Raw genomic sequence first — 21,435 nt, forward strand, 5'->3', positions numbered from 1 at the left:
ACTGTACTAAGTATATTGAGGTTGAAACGAGAATGATCAACCATTCTGCGTATTTTCTACTATGCCTTTGAACTGTTGCACATAAATTAAACAAATGAAATAACCTGACCAGGAACCAATACTAAAATTCATAATGAAAGTAACTGCAGGTACTTTATGGTTTCCACATATTTAAACATTAATTTAAATAATCTATATCCTAAACTCGTTATTGATGACTTACAGGTTACGATCAACTATTCCGTCTATCCTTATTTAAGCATTAAAAAATAAAGCGAGACTTTAAAATTTTGTGGTCTTAAATTGAAGAGGTGTGGTTCTTTAAATTTTGTATTGTCACATACAATGTTAGAATTGAAAAACCTACTAAATATAGAAAGAGACTCTTTTTGAAACAAATCATTCAGAAAAGTTACTTAAATTGGGACATAGAGGAGAAGCTCCATTCACAAACACTTGAGGGAAAAGCGGCAAGGCAGTATAACGTCCACACCAACATGAGTTGAAACCAAAATTTTGCTCCTACTCTGTCATAGCATCTACTTTGTAAAGTTTACAAAGATTGCAATTTGCAGCCTAGTTTTTTTTGTTTTCTCATGACTTGTTACATTTTAACAGTTTGAAAAGTATTGAGAATTTGTCATGGCATTTGATCGAAAATACCATAAATAAAGTTTGCAAATAAAAAGGAAAGTTGACTTTACAAACTTTTATTTGTTCAAACCATTTTTGTAGAAGAGTTTAACACTTTTTCTCATAAAATAAATTAGCTCAAACAAATCCTTTTGTGTCACTAACATAAACCATGCAGATTCCAAAGAATTAAAATCAGACTCGGCTAGGCCAGATGATACGCGGCTTACCTAGTTTGTTTTCTTCAGCTGTGGTTATACAACAACCCCCCAATGGAATCCCACAAGTGGGGTCTGAGAGAGTAGGATGTACATAGGCTTTATCACTACCTCAAAGAGATAGAAAGGTTGTTTTCGAAAAATCCTCGGCTCAAAAGTCACAATTCCAAGTACGAGAGAAAAAAATAATATATAGCCTAAAGAAAAAAGAAATAAATAAAAAATAATAAATAAATAAATAAAAAGTAAAAATAGAAATAAAAATAAAATGCAATGCAAAGAGCAAAAAAATTACTAATTGGAGATTCACGTGCAAAACTTTGCATTAGGCTCTTCAAAATGTTGCATGACACAATTATTTAAAGTAGGTTAGTAAATAGGGTAAGCTGAGGGAAACAACGGATTGCCTAAAGAAACACACTAAAGGGAACCAAAACAGAAAACATCCTCAGTGTTCCTGGTTTTCTTCGCACGGCGCTCTAACATACATTGTCCAGGATGAATCAAAGTGTCATCTTTGAACCAGAAAAACAGACTGGTAAGAAGAGGCCACCGAAGCTTACCAAGAATAGCAGTAAAATACCCCATCATTAACGAAACAGCCTGCAAAAGGAACAAAAGAGCCACAATGAAAAAATAAGCAAAAGATGAGATGTTTTTTTGACCAGATAAAAAAAAAATTCATGAGGATCAGGTAGATAGAAATAAAACAGTGCTCATTTGAGGAAGCCAAAAAAGCATCGGCCGATACCACACCACCATCTAATACAGGTTTTACAAAAGCCTCAGATTGTTAACATGGTTCAAACAAACAAACAATACCTCAATTTAGTAATAAGAGCAAATCACATAACAAGAGCAAAAGATTGGGACGTATTTCAGCAGTCTATGCAAGTGTTCATGAAAAAGATTGGGCCTCTTCTATGATTGAAATCACAATATCCCAACCATTCGGGTCTAGCCAATTGCTAATAATGAAAACATTTCTTAGAAATTTATAACAAAAAAATCATTACATAAATAAATCATGTTTGGTGTTTAAATGCCGGAAAACCAAATCTAATATTTTGGGATAGCAAAGAAGAGGCCAGTAAGTATTCCATAAGCCTGTCTGCACCAGAAACCTTCTTGTCCTCAATTCAGGCAGTTCTACAACTGATATCGATTAGCCATTAATCCGACTGTTACTTTTCCACAAGCTATGGTTCTTCACACAAATCTTCATTATATGCCAAAAGTTAGCGACAAGGTCTATTTACCTATTCAGTATGCTCACACACTTATAATGGTTACTTGTCCATAGCCAAAGCCCATGTAACATATTGGAATGTGAGAGGATCCTACACAACGTCAAACTATTATGCCAACCCAGCCCCAAGACTCACTCAAAGATGGAAAAATGGGATAACATGCAACGCTGCCTCAGTATGGTAAAATCATGAACTATCCATCTAGATATGAGTCTTTGAAACATGATCAGTCTCCTTTTTTACTCTCCATACCTCTCTACCCCACAAGGTAGGGGTAAGGTCTGTGTACACACTACACACTACCCTCCCCAGACCCACTTGTGGGATTATCATGAGTATGTTGTTGTTGTTGCCTATCTCTGTGATCCACTACTTTTAAGTAAAGTGTCCTGACTTTCCAATTCGTTAGTCCTTCTCCCATGCTATCTGACTGTTTCTGCTTCAGACAAACGAAAGAAAGTGACCTTTGATAAAGTATTTTTGTATTACCCTATGCATCTTTTATAATTTTATGTGTTACTTATTTATATGGCAAAATTGATTTTTCTTCTAGGAGTCTCTGTCACTCTGCAGTCAGAGAGAGGAATAGTGATTTTGTAAATATTTTAGATAAGTTAACAATGAACATAAGATTTTCCGAAAAGATAAATACATAAATAAACTAGCATTTTCCTCAGTTGATTACCTACTCAACGGTTGAGTCCAAGAAGCATATTCCCTTGCTTTGGCAAGTAAGCAACATTAGGAGTCTTAGCCAAAGTCCCAGCAATCTCTCTAGAAGCTTCAATCCTCCTAAGCTCAATCAAACCCATTCCAGCAGCCGCAGTAGCATCTGAAATCAGCTTGGCGGATTCGCTCTCTCCTTCAGCCCGAATAATTGCCGCCCTCCTCTCTTGCTCAGCTTTCATCACCACAAATTTCGATCTCTCAGCCTCCTGCTGAGCTACCTGCTTCTGCTCCACAGCTTTCGAAAACTCAGCGCCATACGATAAGTGTGTGATGGCCACATCATCGAGCACAATGTTGAAATCCTTGGCACGTCGAATCAAACTCTCCCGTACAAGTGCTGACACCTGTGGACGATCCGTGAGTAGCTGATCAGCGTTGAATTGGGCCACAACAGCTTTGAGCACCTCATTACCAATAGAAGGAAGGACTTTTTCGTCATATTCAGTACCTAGGGTTTTGAAAATGTCGGGGAGGCGTGATACTTCTGGGCGAGAGAGAATACGGAGTGTGAGATTAACCATTTGTAGATCTTTTGTGCCGGAGATTGAGGAGAAAGTGTGTGGTCTGGTACGGATATCGAAGATGAAGGGTTTCTGAAGCCATGGGACCAAAAAATGAGTACCTTCACCAACGGTTTTGTCACTGACACCACTGAAACGATCGAAGAGAACGGCGCGTTGACCTCCGTCGACGGTGTAAAGGGCGGAATTGACAAGTGCGCCGCCGAGGCCGAGAGTGAAAGCGGCACGGGCTATGTTGGTGAGGAAGGAAACTGCGGCTTGGCTACCCATTTTATATGAAGAAACAGAGAGAGAGAATTTAGATTAGGGCTTAAGAGAAAAGAATGGAGGGTTTAAGAGTAAAGATTGTGGATTGCTCTGCAAGTAAACGGGTTTGGATTTGCACCGAGAGACTCTAACATTTTGGAATAAAGTTTTTTATTATTATTATTTTTTCTGTTTACAAAATTAGATCCATATTTATCAAATGTAGCAGTATTTTATTATTTATCAAATGTAGCAATATTTTATTATTTATCAAATATAATAACACTAGTTTTCTTTCTAAACATATACAAACGAGGATTTCAATTTCGCTTAGGCTTTAAATATCGCTCACAATTTTATGTATATAACTTTGTATAAATTTTATAAAAAGTTTTTGTCGAATTCTGAAGAGAGAAAAAACTCCATAAATTATGTATGAAATTTATATATAATATAAAGTTAGATATTAAAGAAGTGATGTGATACCTTTTTTTTACAAGAATAGTATTTATCTTTTTTTCTCATTTTTTCCTACATTTCTATTTACGTATTATTGTACAAAAATAAATGTGTCATTACTATTCCCTTTATCAATTTCTATTTTCTATTGTAAAAACTTAAATGTCTCAAAATTTACTACTTAACTTATTCTTCTTCTTTATTATAAAATTTAAAATCCTAAATATTTGTTACTTCATTTTCTTCATGAAGAATGAAGATATGTTAAAAATGCAGAGAAGGGGACATGATTCGAAGTTTATGGTACTTAATTCTAATCTTTTCAAGTTAGTAGATTCTAAATTAATAATTTGTATATATTCAATAAATTTTTATAACAAATATAGAGTTTGAATCAAAGTTATTGAGTTCGATCGAATCCGCTTTGTGCTCTGCCTCTTGTCTAATGGATATTATTTAAAGTAGTGGGTTAAGTCAAAAAAATTCCTCTGAAGATTTATTTCTTGAAAATCCGCGTAGGTCTTTCAACTACAACTACAATAATTTTTATTATTTGATTTTTCAAAATTTTAAATTGTTTATCATTATTAAGTACACATACTCTATACTAATAAACTTACTAATTCATTCAATTTTGTGTATATTATTTAGCTCATTTTGATTGTCAAATACACTCTTTCAAAAAAAAGAAGAAGGCATAAATGAATGATGCAACTTTTGAGTTGTTTTAAACGAAAGTAGTAATATAAGCAAGTAAGCATTGTCTTGCACTAAACCCTTCTAGAGACATGGCCTAATCAATTCATCCAACTACCAATTTGCCATCCTCTAAACTACAGGAACCTCTAAAGCCATTAAATGAACAGACCACAATGGAGGAAGATCAACCAACTAAACAATCATTTAGGGAGATTCTACTTGATAAACAAGTAGGAATTAGCCATTACTATTACGAAATCAATGGAAAAAACAAGATGAATGAGAAAACCTTTGATGAATTTATCCAATTTTCAGAGGATGAAAAAACAAAAAATTTACCACCCATGAAGATTCTCAATGATCACTAAACTTGTTGGAAAGAAGATTTTCATCACTGTTTCAAGAATAAGTAAACTAAAATGTATAAACCCACAGAATGTCTCACTTTGATTTGATCTAGGCTGGAACTTCTACATAGTCAAGTTCAATCATTAAGAAAAATATGAATAAGACATTACACGAAGGACTTTGGTTTGTCTTGGGAGATTTTCTTTCTGTCCAACTTTGTTTCTGAAAAATTTGTGTTAACACACATTGCTATCATCAGACTACCTCAACTTTCAATAGAGTTTTATGACAAAAATATCCTTTAAAAAGTTGAAAAGAGGTTGAGATCCCTATTAAAAATTAACACTTGCGCATTGCTATATTGAAAGATCCATACGCAAGAATATGCATACAAGTATCATTGAGGATCCTTGTCAAATCAATGTCTCAATTGACAACCACATCCAAGAGGAAATTTATGAAGAGGAGGGAACATTGTGTGCAAAATGTGAAAGAATTGGACATATCAACTAAAATTGTACAGTTACCATTAACAAATCACAACAAGAATTATCTTTAGTAGCATCCACTAGTAGCATAATAAAAAATCAATGGAAAATAATCACCTTCTCAAAAGAGTAAAACATCCAAAACCAAAAGGACATTGTTGAAACGGTATATCAGACCCAAAGGATAAATACATACCTAGGTAAAAGCATTCGATGTACAATTTTGTAAGTTCATTTTTCCTAACCAGGGGCGGATTTACATAGCTCGGAGGGGGTGCCACGCCACCTCCTTGTCTCAGTTGAAAATCTATATATGCATGTATATTTGTATATATATTTATAAAGAAAGTATAAATATTAAATGTGGCATCCTTAGAAATAATGAATTTTGTGGTGTCAGTGGTTAAAGCTCATGTTTACCACTATATGGATGCAAGTTCGAATCCTACACTCTTGTAAGTAAAATCTTAATTAAACCAACAAAACAAAGTCTAAATTTTGTATGCAAATTTGCTAATAAATATTAAGTATTGTCTTGCTTTACGCTAAAGTTTTTGCCATAAGTTATTATTCAAAGTAGCGTGGCGTCAGATGATAATCTTAAGAATAACACTTTTCAATTTTAATATGTAATCTTAATCAAATTAATTCTAAATCAAATCCAAAAAAAATAAATAAAAAATCAAAGACAAAAACCTAACCAATAGAACAATTAAGTCATTGGCAACAAAATGAAGGAACCCACAATGAAAATTAATTAAGGTCCCACCTACAGTCTCCGTCAAAGGCGTACACCAGTAACCAAAAAAATTAAACTGAAAGGTCACTCTGCTCGGATTGTCACCATACTCCAATCCTATGAAATATCTATGACTTCTCCCAGGGGTATTTTTTGTATCACCTCTCCTAGCAAGAGTATTTGAATAACATCACAATTTCTTACGTAATTGTCGTGTCAATTAACTTCCCAACTAACTTTACCTCTTTTAGTAAAGAGCAAAGACCTACCCAAATTCAAATTATTATACGTACGGTTGTCAAAATGAGCTCAAATATAAGTAACTAGTTTAATCCGTTTAAATTTTTATGGGTTGGGCTCAAGATAATTTGTATCGGATTCAAGCTCAACTCATTCAAGCCTTAATCCATTTTAAAAGAATATTCAATTGAGTACAACTTAATCTCCAATTTCAACCCATTTTAAGGTTCTTTATTTGTATTAGTGTACTGTATGTTTTCATATTAAATAAATGAATTACTAGCTATTTTATATCTTTTAGGGTTAATCTATCAATTTGTAAATTTTTATTTTTTATTTTCTTGAGTTGAAATTCAAATTGTGGTTATAAAAAATAAATAATAATATGTTAAGATTATTGAGATTAAGCGGGTCAAATTGGGTGGGTCATGACCCAACCCGAATTTTAGCCCAATTAAGCCCAACCCATTTGAGCCCAAAGTAAATTTGGGCGGGTCATGATTCAATTCAATTTTTATTTCAACCTATTTTAATATTCTTAATTTCAACCCAACCCGCCCATTTGAACCCCCTAATTGTATGTGATACCATCAAAATTGATGTGGGCATCTATCTGAGAAAGCAGTAATAGAGCACGCAACGAAAAAGGCAAGAGGAGCGTCCAGTCGAATCAGTTTCTCATTTTTCTGAAATTGACTTGGATATCATTTCTACTTTTCATCATGTATTATATGCCATCAGATTGACACCCTATTATCTTGGTTGGAGTTGGTTTTGCAGGGTCAAGTGGTAACCTTAAATGTGAATATAGGGCAAGAATAGTATCCTCATCCTCCAAAAACCCTCAATACCTATTTCAGGTCATCAAGGAGAGATCGAACCATTCAAACATAGGATTTGGCCAACAACTATGACTGCAAGCTCTTCTGTACTCATAATTGTATGAAGATATGAGTCAAATGACGGCTCATGATCTGAATATTTTAATGAACCAAGTTCACCAACAAATATCTTTATTCCCACAACAACAATTTGATTTCTCTTCTCTGACCCCATTTTAATACAATAGACTTCGATTTGAACCTCCATCCCCAACCCTCCACAGGAAAATCAACTCCATGCAGAAAATTTAGATAGGAGAAACCTCACCAACTTAGAATCCTTAAGTAGAGAAACAAAGAGTTTGAACAAATGCTAATCGTCTTTGGAGAATAAAGAACAAAGACGTTCCATCTAAAAAATTATTTTGAGAGAATTCGAAGTGCACTCCAATGAAACTATTATTGTGTTGTGCCCGAGGGAAATAAAGAGGTGCACTTTAGTCTAAGGAATCATAAGAAATATATCCCAGTTATTATAGAAGTTAACCTTTTGAAGAAACAGAACAAGCAAACCCAAGGAAAAAAAGGTAAGAACTTGATGGACAACCCACCACTAATAATGAACTTAATGAATTTTATAATCTGAAATGTGAAAGGAGCAAATCCTATCGTCTCTATCAAAAGACCTCAACGGTACTCTAAACCTATATAAGCAAGCCTTAAAGATCCATAAGATTTATAAGTTTATCTAAAATCTTCTCAATTTGGGGTTTTTCTCCCAAATTTTAAAATTAGTAAGACCATAATTTTGAACTCGATTTCTACTCTACTTTAATAAATTTTCAACCACGAACTCCTCTTGATGTGTAGAACCTGATTTTCAAGTAAAATTCTGGTTTTACCCTTTTTGTATTCGAGGTAATTTTTAGATTATGTTTACCTCGGTTCTTAAACATTTAAATATGGGTATGTTGAACACCTTTTGATGAATTCTTTCATTCTTGATAGTTGGGGATTATTTCAAAGTCAATATTTGAGTTTAAAGCTCTGATAGAATGTTCGAGCGAAGTTTTCAACCTTTGAGGTAGATTTGACTATTCTTCTTTGAGACTGAAATTGAGTAATTGATCGTTCTTATGTCATAGGCTTTGGAATGGAGTTTTAGTATGATTTAGGATTGTTGATTATATTGTGATGCCTGGGTTGAGGGCTTGATTATATTGTGTTACCTGTGTGGGGGCTTATTTGTGCAGTTTAGCCTGTATGGGGGCCTTATTTGTTATTTAATTTGCTTTGTGAGCATGTGATTCACGATTTACTTGTGACAGAGGCTTGTAATACTATTTGTTTTGTAATTCCCGAGTGAGGGATATAGTTGGGGTTTTGATCATGCTTTGTGTAAATGAAACACTTTTCAAAAGGGTGACACTTATTTCAAATGAACTTTTTCCCACTATTTTTCATATGAGGGTGTATATAATGATTTGATTGAGTTTTGAGAACTTTGAACCTTTTGATATATGTTGTGTTGATTGTTGCCTCCATGTTATAATGTTGTGATGCATTCATCATATAATTATTTTTGGGAAGTTGAGAAATGTGGAAATTCCTTTTTAGAAATAAAATAAGACACATTTTTATATCATTGACCATGATATAAGTGGAAAGTTGATGAGACATTAAGATTGTGTGATTGGTATACGGACCGCGAGTCCTCCATTGGTCTTTGTTTGGAAGCCTTAGTTCGACAGAGTGAATAGATAGGTTGTGCGACAACCTTGATTTCACCGTACCACCTCATCATTGTATCATCTAATTACATTACATTGATCTTTGAGTTATTTGACTTGTCTGATGATACGTGGTATTATTTTAATCTTATGAGTTAACTTTAGTCGCATCGTTTATTATAAATTGGCGGCACCAATGCTGGAGTGAGACTTTTATGTATGCAGGTGGAAGCGTTTCTTAGTTTATTTCATAAGTTTGATTAATTCCATATACTTAGTCGATCAAACCTATTGAGTACATGTGGATTGTACTCATCCCTACTTTTATGTCATTTTTATGTAGATTCTGATCAGGGTATCCCTCACACTGGTTGATCATATCTAGCTTTTGAAATTCACGTTTAGAGTAGTGGTGAGGTCTTGTGTTTCGGATCACCATTAGTTACATATAATATTTTAGTCTTTATTTATATTCGAAGACTTGTGATGTACTTCATACTCAAAAGTTGTATTAGATGCTCTTTATACTTATGACACTAGATTTTGAAAAATTCTGTTATATTTCTTTTCTTTTCATAAGTGTCCTGATTTCCTCTTTGGGAGTCTCGTATATGATTTATTATTCAGTTTACACATCAGGTTGTATTTTAGGATGCGTATCATCATGCCGTCAATTATTGGGTCTTGACAAATTGATATCATAGCACTAGGTTCATCGGTCTCATAAGTTAAAAAGTAGAGTGTCTAGTAGAGTCTTGTGGATTAGTATGTAGAAGTCCGTACTTATTTTCGAGAAGTTATAAGACACTTAATAGGAGAAATTCCTTCCATTAATTCCTTTCATGTGATTTATTCATATCAAGTGTCGTAAACCTCTAATCTATTCTTTTCGAGTTAGAGGTAATAATTGGGCTTGAAAAAGCAACTCATGCTTGAGGATGATCTAACGAGACCCCATCTGAGCTCGATTATGAGTGTGAGGATGTGGATCATCAAACTAAAGAAGTGGGAAAAATGGTCGGTTAGACTCTGAGTGTTGGATTTCAAATTTTGGGTATCCAATTAGCCCCGCTTGTCATTCCTTTGAGATCCGTGGCTCCTCTTATTTCTGCTAGTGCTGTTATGTCTGCTTTGGAGTAGAAAAGTTTTGATAGATTCGTCAGAGTATTGCCTCATAAGTTTGATGGTATGATTGTGAGGAGGCTTATGAATTTTTGACTGAGTGCCTGGATAGATTGTTCAATCCGAGCCTCTTGGAGACACATGGATTGTCTTACATCTCTTTTCAGTTTGCGGGAGTGGCTAAAGAATGGTGGAGATTGCTACTTACTCATAGGACCGTCGGTTCTCCTATGATGAGTTAGGAGCAGTTTATTGAGGTGTGTTTTGATGTACCGTGGAATTATGACACTTTTAATACTTTAAACTTGAGAAATTGCATGTCTCTTAAGTTTTGTTAGCATATTTGATGTTAGTTGTACTTATTTTGCAGAATACTGAGTCGGAGAATTGACTGAGGAATCACAACACTAAAGGAAGGAATTTTTGGTGTTTACGAGTTTATCTTACGACTCGTAGTTACTTCTATGGGTCGTAGGTATCAATCGTCAAAAACAGAAGAGAAAAATAAAGGTTAAGCTGAAGATTATGAGTGAAGTACACAATTGGTTTTCAACTTTATGGGTCGTAAGAACAAGAGAAATACTTAGGGCGAAGAAGAGTCAATTATACGGCTCGTTCATATTCCTGCGAATCGTAGAACACAATCGTAGCTAAAAGTTATTGATGCTGAAGTAAGGGTTGTGTCTACGACTCTAGTTGACGAGTTGTCCTCAGAATTATGAGCCATAGAAAGTTGTCGTGAAGAAGAAGAGCTCATCAGTGCAATGTGATTGATTACGAGCTGGGTCTACGACTCGTCAAAGAAATTACGATCCGTAGAAATGAGCCGTAGACCCGAACCGACTTAAAATTTCCTATGTTCTCCAAATTCATATTTGCTTAGGATTATTTGTCTATAATTACACTTCTTAGGTTTATTTTACTTTATGCACATTTTTGGGTTTGAGAATAAAGTTTGAACTACTTTTGGCCTTTTATTCTTGAATTTCGGTTTTTGTTGTTGATATTTTCCGTTCAGATTTTATTGAAGATTTTTGGATTCTCACAATTACTATTGTAAATTCATGATTGCTTTTAACCAAAATATTATTGATTGTGATCACGTAGTTATGAGTAGCTAATTCCACAACTAGGGTTGTGGGAACCATGAAGAATTAACAACGTATAACTTAATAAAAGTAATTTCTGAATAGTGTGTATGCATGTATTATTTTTCCCTTCGTTTTGATTGTTTTTTAATGGTGGCCAATGTTAGAAATCGCCTTATCCCTACTTGCCGGATCAATGAGGTAATAAATAGGAAAAAAGACTAAACAACAAGATTTGAGGCTAATCATCATCATCTAATTATCTTGAACGGATCAAGGGATAGCAAGATCTGGGATCATTGGTAAGGGTTAGTAAAGCACACCCTCGTAGACGGATCAAGTTGCATAGTGAAATTCACTTATTTGCCGGATCAAGGATTTAAGTGAACTTAACTTACCGATTCTGCATGTAACACACTAGGAAAGGATTACTCATAAACAAGGTCTATTTAGTTAAGAATTCGTGGAGAACACATAAAACCCTAGTTTCATTTCATATTGATTTAAACCACATTAAGTCATAACTTTGTTCATTGATGCTTGTTATTTGATTTGTTAACTAGTTTTTATAAATATTCCCTCCTTTTCTTTACGGAAATAAATTGATTACTAAAGCAAATAATAAACTATTAATCTAAAGTCTAAACCATATTTCTTGTGAGATCGAACCTAACCTTCGTTAGGTTCTATATTTGATCAACGATCACTTTATACTTCTTTAGGGAGGTGTAATTTGAGTGTATTAAATTTTGGCGCCGCTGTCGGGAAATTTGGATTTATTAGATTAATTTTTATTATTTGTTTTGTAGTCATTATTTCCTTATTTTACGTTATTTTTTTTGTTTGTGCTGAAACAGGTTTTGATTTCTAGTGCATGCCAAATACGAGAAGTCTAAGTATTCCTTTGATTTCATTTAATCCTGAAATTGAAAGAGCATTACATAGGATAGCGAACAACAATAATAATAATGATGGACACGAACTTGGTGATGACGCGGAACATCTTGGAGGGCAACACGACAATGCACTGCAACATCAACCACAGAACGTCCTTAACAACCCACAAATAGCAAGACAACATCCTCTACCCAGGCAACGCTCTTAATACTGCATATGAAACAACTATGGGTCAACCCTAACACCATCGGGACTACTGGTGTTATTGGTTACCTCCATTGCCACCGGAAACTAAGTTTAGCATCATAAGCAGGTTGATTCAAATGCTTTATAGTAGAGGACTATTTGCTAGATTTCCATCCGAGGATCCACACATTCACCTCAAAAATATGGCGTACGTTTGCCAGAGTAGTGTTGGCGACCCAAGCTTAAATATGGATGTCATTGGACTACGCATTTTTCTATTATCACTTACTGGCGAAGCTTCAATTTGGATATCCAAACTTTCATACAACTCCATCACAACTTGGGATGAATAACACAAGGCGTTCAAGGAGAAGTATTTTCCTTTGTCTAAAAAGTTGAAACTAACAAACCGAATCAATAATTTCCAATAGCTTCCTGGAGAGTCAATTAGTGGAGAATGGGAAAGATTTGTAAAGTATCTACGAAATGTGCCAAATCATAAAATAGCAGACGAGTCACTTCTTGAACTGTTCTACCGCGCACTTGATGATAATGGAAAGGTTGTCGCAGACACCATCACTGGCGGAGCATTCTTGGCAATGCCTTCCAAGAGTCTGCAGAGAGACTTGATCATGTTACAAAGACCAATAGAGCTTGGAGAACCAGGGACACCGAAACTTCAAAAAACTCTTTTACTGTTCGCACAAATCAAGGTCCCAACATACAAAACGAAGAGGTGCTACAAGAGCTTGCTCAATTAAAAATCGAAATCAAACTGGCATTCAAAAGCATGGGACTAGAGAAAATTAATGTAATCGATCATCAAGGCAGGGCACCAATTCATGATGATTATGGATATGAGAAAGATACATAATATGTGAATGATCAAGCGTGGTGTTTCCGGACTAATGCCCAAGCGTCCAATCAGGATTCTTGGCGCCAAGGTCAAGGAAATCAAGGCCAGAACTATCACAACTTCAATCGAGAGAATCATTACAAATGCGACAACAACTATAATTATGAAGGGAACTACAATCGCAAGAACAATTACAATCAGAATTGATACAATAATCGCAACGGCGAGCAAGATAGAGAAGGTGATTGGGAAAGGAGAGATAACAATAAAAGTGGTGTATACATCCCTCCCGAAAATTGAGATGGGGGATCTGAACTTGCAAGAATTGAAGACATGATGGAAAAGTACGATGCAACAAAGGATAATCTTAAGGAGATACACAATGATCTTTCTGAAATGAATCAAAAAGTTGAGTCACACTCTATATCTATAAAGCATATTGAGCAATAATTGGGGTAGATTTCGTCATCTTTGATTCCATTCCATAAAGGAATTCTCCCAAGTAATACAATACAAAATCCAAAAAATGATGGGCAATGCATGACTGTGACCATCCGTAGTGGCATTCAAACAGTGAATTCATTTATGCCAGAATTTAAAGATGATGCACACGAAATGGTTGTTAGTAAGGATGAAATAGAAAGTAAACTCAAGGAAGAAGCATTTGATGAAGATCTAAGAACCAAACATCCTGAAAAAGGATATACAAAGCATGGTGAGAAAGCAAGCAATGCAAAAGACGCTGCTCCAACTCCAATTCCAATGCCAAGACCTCCTCCTCTTTTTTCACAAAGATTAAAGAAAAAGGGCAAAAATGGAAAGTTTCTTAAGTTTATTTTCATGTTGAAACAACTTTCGGTGAATGTTACTTTGATAGAGGTACTAGAACAAATAATGGGATATGCCAAGTTTATAAAAGATCTTGTCAAAAAGAAGGGAACGGTAAGTTTTGAACTTGCTGATAACTTGCATCATTGTGACGCAATCGCCACTCGCTCACTCGTGCAGTGCAAAAGAAAGAGAACCCATACGCATTCATTATACCATGTACCATTGGGGTATTCAACTTTGAAAAAGCGTTGTGTGATGTGGGTACTAGCATTAATTTGATACCGCTAGCTGTGTTTTGACAATTGGGCTTAAAAGCCCCCAAATCGACGATAATACGGCTCTTGATGGAAGATCATACTGTTAAGAAACCCGTGGGAATTATTTACGATGTTCTAGTTAAGGTTGAATCATTCATATTTCCTGCCGACTTCATCATTCTTGACCGTGAGGTAGACTTTGATGTTCTTATCATCTTGGGTAGACCATTCTTGGCAACCGGACGTGCTTTGTTAGATATGGAAACTGGCCAACTAAAGTTATGATTGAACTATGAAGTGGTGGTTTTTGATGTATGTCGAGCAATGAAGCATCACAATGATCTACGAGTTATTTCCATGATTGATATTGTTGAGGATTTGCAACCAGAAATACCTATTGAGGAGAGATTGGGTGTTGAAGCTCTAGTTGCTATCATTATGAATTTCAATAGAGATTACATTGGGGAATATGATGAGATGGTTTGTGCACTAAATGGCCTTTGTACATTCAATCACACACCAAAGAGGCTTGATTTAGACTTGAAGAATAGAGTAACTCAGCCTGCAAAACCATCCATTAAGGAAGCTTCGACTTTAGAAATCAAAGCGCTGCCATCTCACTTACAATATGTATTCTTGGGACCCAACAACACGCTGCCGGTCGTAATAGCTTTTGATCTTCATCAAAAGCAAATGAAATCTCTTACATCTGTCTTGAGGCATTTCAAAAAGAGCATTAGGATGGTCCAAAGCCGACATAATAGGCATACCACCGGGTATATGTACTCATAAAATCCAACTCATGCCAGATTTAAAACCAAGCATTAAACACCAACGATGTCTCAACCCACCTATGAAAGAGGTAGTTAAAAAGGAGATCATCAAGTGGTTAGATGCTGGAGTTATTTATCCAATCACAAATAGTAATTGGATAAGTCCTGTCCAATGTGTACTAAAGAAGGGTGGTATTATTGTGGTGACAAACGTAAAAAATGGGCTCATTCCAATGAGGCTTGTCATTGGTTGGAGGGTATGCATGGATTATCGCAAGCTAAACTCATGGATAGAAAAGGATCACTTTCCAATGCCTTTTATAGATCAGATGCTTGACCGTCTCGCTAGAAAGCGATGGTACTATTTTCTTGATGGATATTTGGGTTACAATCAGATTTCTATAGCATCAAAGACCCAGAAAAGACCACATTCACATGCTTATATGGGACCTTTATCTTCAAAAGAATGCCTTTTGGATTGTGTAATGCATCGATGACCTTTCAATGTTATATGATGTCTATCTTTTTAGATATGGTGGAAGGTACAATTGAAGTTTTCCTGGATGATTTTTCAATGTTTGGTGACTCATTCGATGATTACTTGGTCTAACTCCAAGATGTACTAAAAAGGTGTGAAGAGTGCAATCTTGTGCTCAATTGGGAGAAGTGTCACTTTATGGTTAAAGAGAGCATAGTGTTGGGTCATAAGATTTCAAACAAAGGAATTGAGGTAGATCGAGCAAAGATTGAGGTAATCTTAAAGTTACCCCCTCCCATCTCCGTCAAAGGCATTCGAAGCTTCTTAGGACACACTAAATTTTATCATCACTCCATCAAAGACTTCTCCAAAATAGCTCATCCTTTATGCAAACTACTAGAGAAGGAGATGAAGTTTGTTTTTGCTAAGGCTTATCTAAAAGCGTTTAAAGAGCTGAAGCAAAGGTTAGTATCGACTCCAATCATCATTGCACCAGATTAGGAGAAGCCATTTGAAGTCATGTGTGATTCACGTGGAGTAGCACTTGGCATAGTATTGGGTCAAAGGTGCAAGAAGATTCTACATCCAATATACTATGTTAGCAAAGCCCTTAATGTTGCTCAAAGAAACTACACATGACCGAACAAGAGTTGTTTGCCATTGTATTCATTTTTGAGATGTTTAGATCCTACTTGTTGGGCACCAAAGTCATTGTACACACAGACCATACAATATTCAGATATCTCATGGCAAAGAAAGATGTTGAGTCGAGACTTATTCGTTGGATATTATTGTTACAAGAGTTTGATTTCGAAATGAAAAATCAAAAAGGAACTGAAAATCAAGTTACTGACCATCTTTCTAGGCTTGAAGAAGAGGCAATGTTAAAGTTGGAAGATGGAGTTGAGATAGATAACACCTTTCTGGATGAACAAGTATTAGCAGCATCACAAGACCTAATTCAATGGTTTGCCGATGTTGCTAACTACTTGGTAAGAGAAAAAGTTCATGTCCGATGTGAAAAAGTTCTTTTGGGAAGAACTATAATTATTCCGTGTTTGTGCCGATGAGATTATTCATTGATGTGTACCTGAAGTTGAGATGATGTGTATTTTGGAAGCATGCCGTTAGTCTTCTATTGGAGGTCATCATAGTGGTATTCGGACAACCTACAAAATTCTATAATGTGGGTACTACTGGCCAATAATCCATCAAGACGTTCATGATTTCTCCAAGTCTTATGATTTTTGTCAAAGAAAATGAGGAATCTCAAGGAAACATGAACTCTCACTCACACCTATCCTTGTCATTGAGCTATTTGATGTATGGAGAATTGACTTCATGGGTCCTTTTGTGAGCTCAAGTGCAATGGAGTACATCCTTTTTGCGGTTGACTATGTATCTAAATGGGTAGAAGCCATCACACTTCCCAGCAATGAAGCAAAGAGTGTCACCACCTTCCTCAAGCGTAATATCTTCTCAAGATTTGGTATACCAAGGGCAATAATCAACGATGAAGGTTCCCACTTTTGCAATCAATTGTTCAAAGTGTTACTTGAAAAGTATGGGGTTCAACATAGTGTAGAAACTCCTTATCATCCACAAACTAGTGGATAAGTTGAAGTCTCAAATCGTGAAATCAAGCAAATACTTACAAAGATGGTAAGCGCAAATAGAAAGGATTGGTCAAGAAAGCTTGATGACACTCTATGGGATTACCACACTGCATTCAAGACTCCTATAGGTATGTCACCTTATCAACCTATCTTTGGGAAGTCTTGTCATCTGCCCGTATAGTTGGAACACAAGTATATGTGGGTGTTGAAGAAATTTAATATGGTTTGGGATGCCACATCTAAGCAAAGGATGAATCAAATAAATGAGCTTGATGAGTTCTGTCTAAATGTATATGAGAGCGCAACCTTATACAAAGAGAGGATGAAGAATTACCACGACTAAAAGATTGAAAAGCAAATATTTGTACCCGGAGACTTAGTCCTTCTTTTCAACTCAAGGATGCATTTATTTATTAGCAAACTCAAGTCAAAATGGTTAGGACCACTCCGAGTGAGTCAAGTTTTTCCACATAGCGTAGTCGAGCTAGAAAAAAAGGATGGTATGAAGTTCAAAGTTAATGGTCAATAAATCAAGGAATACATGGGCATAGAGGATGAAATCAAAACTGTGGAAGCATGGAAGCTTAGTGAAGTCTGAGTAACTAGGCATATCTGCATCGTGCCGCAATGTTAAATCAAACGTTACTTGGGAGGCAACCCAATTTACTTTTTATTTATTAAGTTTAAATTTTGTTTTATCTCCCTCTATTCTATGGTGTTTGTTTTTAGGGTAGCATAGATTTTGTTAGGGTCCATGTCGAATAAGAGTCACAAAAAAGTATTAAAAAATAGGACAAAATATAAGTACGTGCCCATGTCAAAATGAAAAAGATGGAAACTAAAAAGGAAGTAGAGCGGCACAAAAGTCATGTTTACGGATCGTAGGAGTTTCTATGGTTCATAGACATACCTCGTCAACTTCAAAAATAATACATGAAGCAGCTTTAAGTCTACGAGTGTACTCTACAACTCGTAGCCTACACTCGTGGACTCCAAGTATGTTTTCTAATTTTTTTCAAACTGTCAAGGCTAATTATGAAGCTAGATTACGATCCATAATACTTATTATGAGTCATAACTAGCTATGTCAGGGTTCGGATTAATATAACCAACCCGACCCGCGATTGAGAAAAAAAAAGAGCAAATTTTTAAAAATCACCTCTATTTTCCTACACAAAAAGGACCTATCTTCTTCCTCCCAAAACAACCTTTCCACTTCCATCTTTCCATCCACCTACATTCCCTACCATTGAAACCTATAAAAAATCAAATCCCTTTCCCCTAAGTTCCCAACTTCTTTCAAGGATCAGACGAAATTACACTCCAAAGATCAAAACCTCATTTATGGTAAGTAAATCTCCCTATGCTATTATGTTTAGAACATGTGCTACTTCACTGCATATTGTAGAGAAACTAAAAGGATCAGTTGGAATGCACTTAGGGTTGTCGCAATATTAAATTCCAATTATTGAATTGGTTGTGTGAATTGGGGAACTGGAAAGATAGTTAATTTAATGTTATAATCAATAAAAAAATGGATTGCTCGGGATGTTGAATTCAGTATTGTGTTGCCTTTGTGAAGGATCACTGAACTTGAGAGTTTTTTATTCAGAGGTTTTCTACGATTCGTAGGTCATTCTACGACTCATAGTTACCCCCGTAAATAACAGACCTCAAGGTTATTGGTCCAACCCTAACAAACAACAATTCCTATGAGTTTAATTAAGAGTGGAATTAGATCTTTGAACAGATTGGGAATGGAGGAACTGAGTAGATGACTAATTTAGTATTGAGAACAATTAATTGATGAATGAATGAGGGTTGTTAAACATGTTGTGTGTTGTTTCTAGAAAACAAATCACTGAAGTTGAGATTTTCTAAAATGGGGGTCTTCTACGAGTCATAGTTGCCCCTCGTAAATATATAAGACCTCAGGATCAGTGATTAAACCATTACAAACAACAAGAATTACTAGTCTGATTATGGGTCATAGACTATTCTACGACTCGTCAATTGGATCTGTCAAACTAAATGACCAAATTCTAGTACGGGTACATCGTATGAGTCGTAGACTTATCTACAAATCATAGGATTGACTCGTAGAAGTCAAGTATCAAAACTTAGTCGAATAAAAATGAGTCTACGGACGACCCTTACAACCCGTCCAATTTTCTACGAGTCGTAAGTATCACCTGTAGACAAGATTTAGAGACTAACACCCGCATGCCTGATTTTACAAGTCGATATTATGATTCGTAGGCTCTTCTATGACTCATAGATTTGCCTTTGTAGAACTAAAAATATTTATTTTCCAGTTAATTCTTTTCATGTTCTTGCTTCTTTTTATAGATATTTATAATCTAACTCCTCCTCCACAGGTAATAATGCATCCTAAACGAACACCAAAGAAGGGTGGTGGAAAGAAAAGGCCTTCAAATAAAGAAGCCGCAAAAAATTTAAAACATCGCATTTGGGATGGGCCAACAGTTGCCGAATAGAGTGGTTCCGAGGAGGATTCCTCTCATGACTCAAAGACACCCTTGGTGAGGAAATCCAAATCCCAACACTCCAAACAAATCGTCCTGGTGTTCGACCAAAGCGGGGGCTCTTCCCTTCCTTATTTATCTACAACATCTATAACTAAGGAGGATTAAATAGAGGTAGAGAAGAGCAACGGTGATTCGGTACCCCAATCCACTTCAGGATCAGTGTCCTCCGAGGGAAAGTCAACGTTCGAGCGTCCCTCTATACCAGTCCACATTGGAGGACAACCAAAGCAGTGGTATATTGAAAAGCTACTTGACTTCTACATGATGGAGCAAGAGAGGAACAATTGCCAAAACCTATGGAGGCCCATTAGTGAGGAGCCGCATGTTATCACAACCTATTTAGAGGCAGTCCCGAAGATTATTGATTTGTTTCATCATCGAAGAATAGAGTGGATAGCAGAGCATCCCAGGAGTTACAGTAATAACATGGTACATAAGTTCTATGCTTCATACGCGATAACGATTAAACATATGGTTCCTTCTTAGGCAAAGGAGCTAGAGCAGCTGGTGCTTGTGACCATATTAGTCTGGGAGGTCCCTGTTAGATTATCAGAGGAGACAGTCCGACGGGTCCTCTACAGCCTAAACTTTCTATCGGCAGTATCGACGATCAAGATTGATCAGAAAATAAAGATGGTGCGAGATGAAAATACTATGAGGAAACTGGTGCAACGTGGAGAGATAAATAGATGGATAGCGGGTTATATAGCTGAGCAAGGTATAACAGTGGATTGGGTATCACACCCAACTCTGATCAAGAAGGCATCTCTGAACTTTGCTGCAAAATATTAGTGGGCTATTGTCCGACATCGACTCTTTCAGACAAATGCAGGCAACCATTTGACTCTGGATCAATCTGTGATTGTAGTTAGCTTGATGGCTGGATATAAGGTTGATTGTTTTGAAAATCATCATTTTCGTGATACATGAGCGGGCTATTGGGCGGAACACCATAATACCTTTCCCATGTCTTATGTTTGCACTGTTCTAGGATGCTATAGTTCCATTAATTGCAAGGCTCGAACCATTGATTAGAGTGAACAAGACTACAGACCTGAGGCTCATTAAAGATGATACAAACTCGATTGGACAGCAGAATTGTCCCCATCTGAAAATGTAGTTACCTAAGTTTGAGAATGTTTAGCCGATTGTGCAAGCTGATGTGGCAATTGCTCTGGACCTAGACACCCCCCCCATAGAGCAATCTGAGGCTGGACCGACTATCTCGACAGTCCTGTCTATTTGTATGCCGCCTCCAGCACACAGGCTTGGTCATTATCTCAGTCGAAGCCTTAAACACCTTGATGTAATGGCAGGCACAGACTGAGGCTCAACTGGTCCAGTAAATTTAACAACTCAAGCCATGGGTCCGAAAAGCCATTACAGAATCAAAAAAATGCATGACAGTGAAGTTTGAAGCAGCCTTAGCTGATCGAGAGTGGAAGATTCAGGCGCGCATTTATGCTTTTGAGCTAAGGGTGAATGAAAGGTTGCAGTCATCATCTAGTTCTGACATTGCCGCCATTCAAATAGAGCTTAGAGCATTACGTGCTGAGGTCACATCTTTAGCCACACCAGCCCCTATACCATTTGCAGTGCCAGTCGTTCAGCCACCCCACTTGTTCGATCTATTTGTGGATGATGATACGGAGGTGGCATGA

General features: G+C 36.2%; 2 protein-coding genes across 3 annotated transcripts; one reads left to right on the forward strand and one right to left on the reverse strand.

Annotated features, from left to right (window-relative positions):
• Nucleotides 1–1,156: 1,156 nt before the first annotated feature.
• On the reverse strand, nucleotides 1,157–3,746 carry LOC129903993 (prohibitin-3, mitochondrial-like). Of its 2 annotated transcripts, none has more exons than XM_055979526.1 (2): nucleotides 2,791–3,746; nucleotides 1,157–1,454 (listed from the first exon to the last, which is right to left on the reverse strand). In XM_055979526.1, the coding sequence occupies exon 1, from the start codon at nucleotides 3,619–3,621 to the stop codon at nucleotides 2,791–2,793; it is 831 nt and encodes a 276-aa protein (XP_055835501.1). In that variant the 5' UTR covers nucleotides 3,622–3,746; the 3' UTR covers nucleotides 1,157–1,454. The 2 variants fall into 2 exon arrangements, with proteins under 2 accessions (XP_055835501.1, XP_055835500.1); XM_055979525.1 differs by having other exon boundaries at nucleotides 2,787–3,745.
• Nucleotides 3,747–13,810: 10,064 nt separating this feature from the next.
• Nucleotides 13,811–14,643, forward strand: LOC129903606 (uncharacterized). The gene is made up of 2 exons (XM_055979153.1): nucleotides 13,811–14,246; nucleotides 14,417–14,643. Exons 1-2 carry the CDS (start codon nucleotides 13,811–13,813, stop codon nucleotides 14,641–14,643), a joined length of 663 nt encoding a protein of 220 aa, XP_055835128.1.
• Nucleotides 14,644–21,435: the final 6,792 nt, after the last annotated feature.

This window comes from Solanum dulcamara, chromosome 9 (assembly GCF_947179165.1).
Source record: "Solanum dulcamara chromosome 9, daSolDulc1.2, whole genome shotgun sequence".
Lineage (NCBI taxonomy): Eukaryota > Viridiplantae > Streptophyta > Magnoliopsida > Solanales > Solanaceae > Solanum > Solanum dulcamara.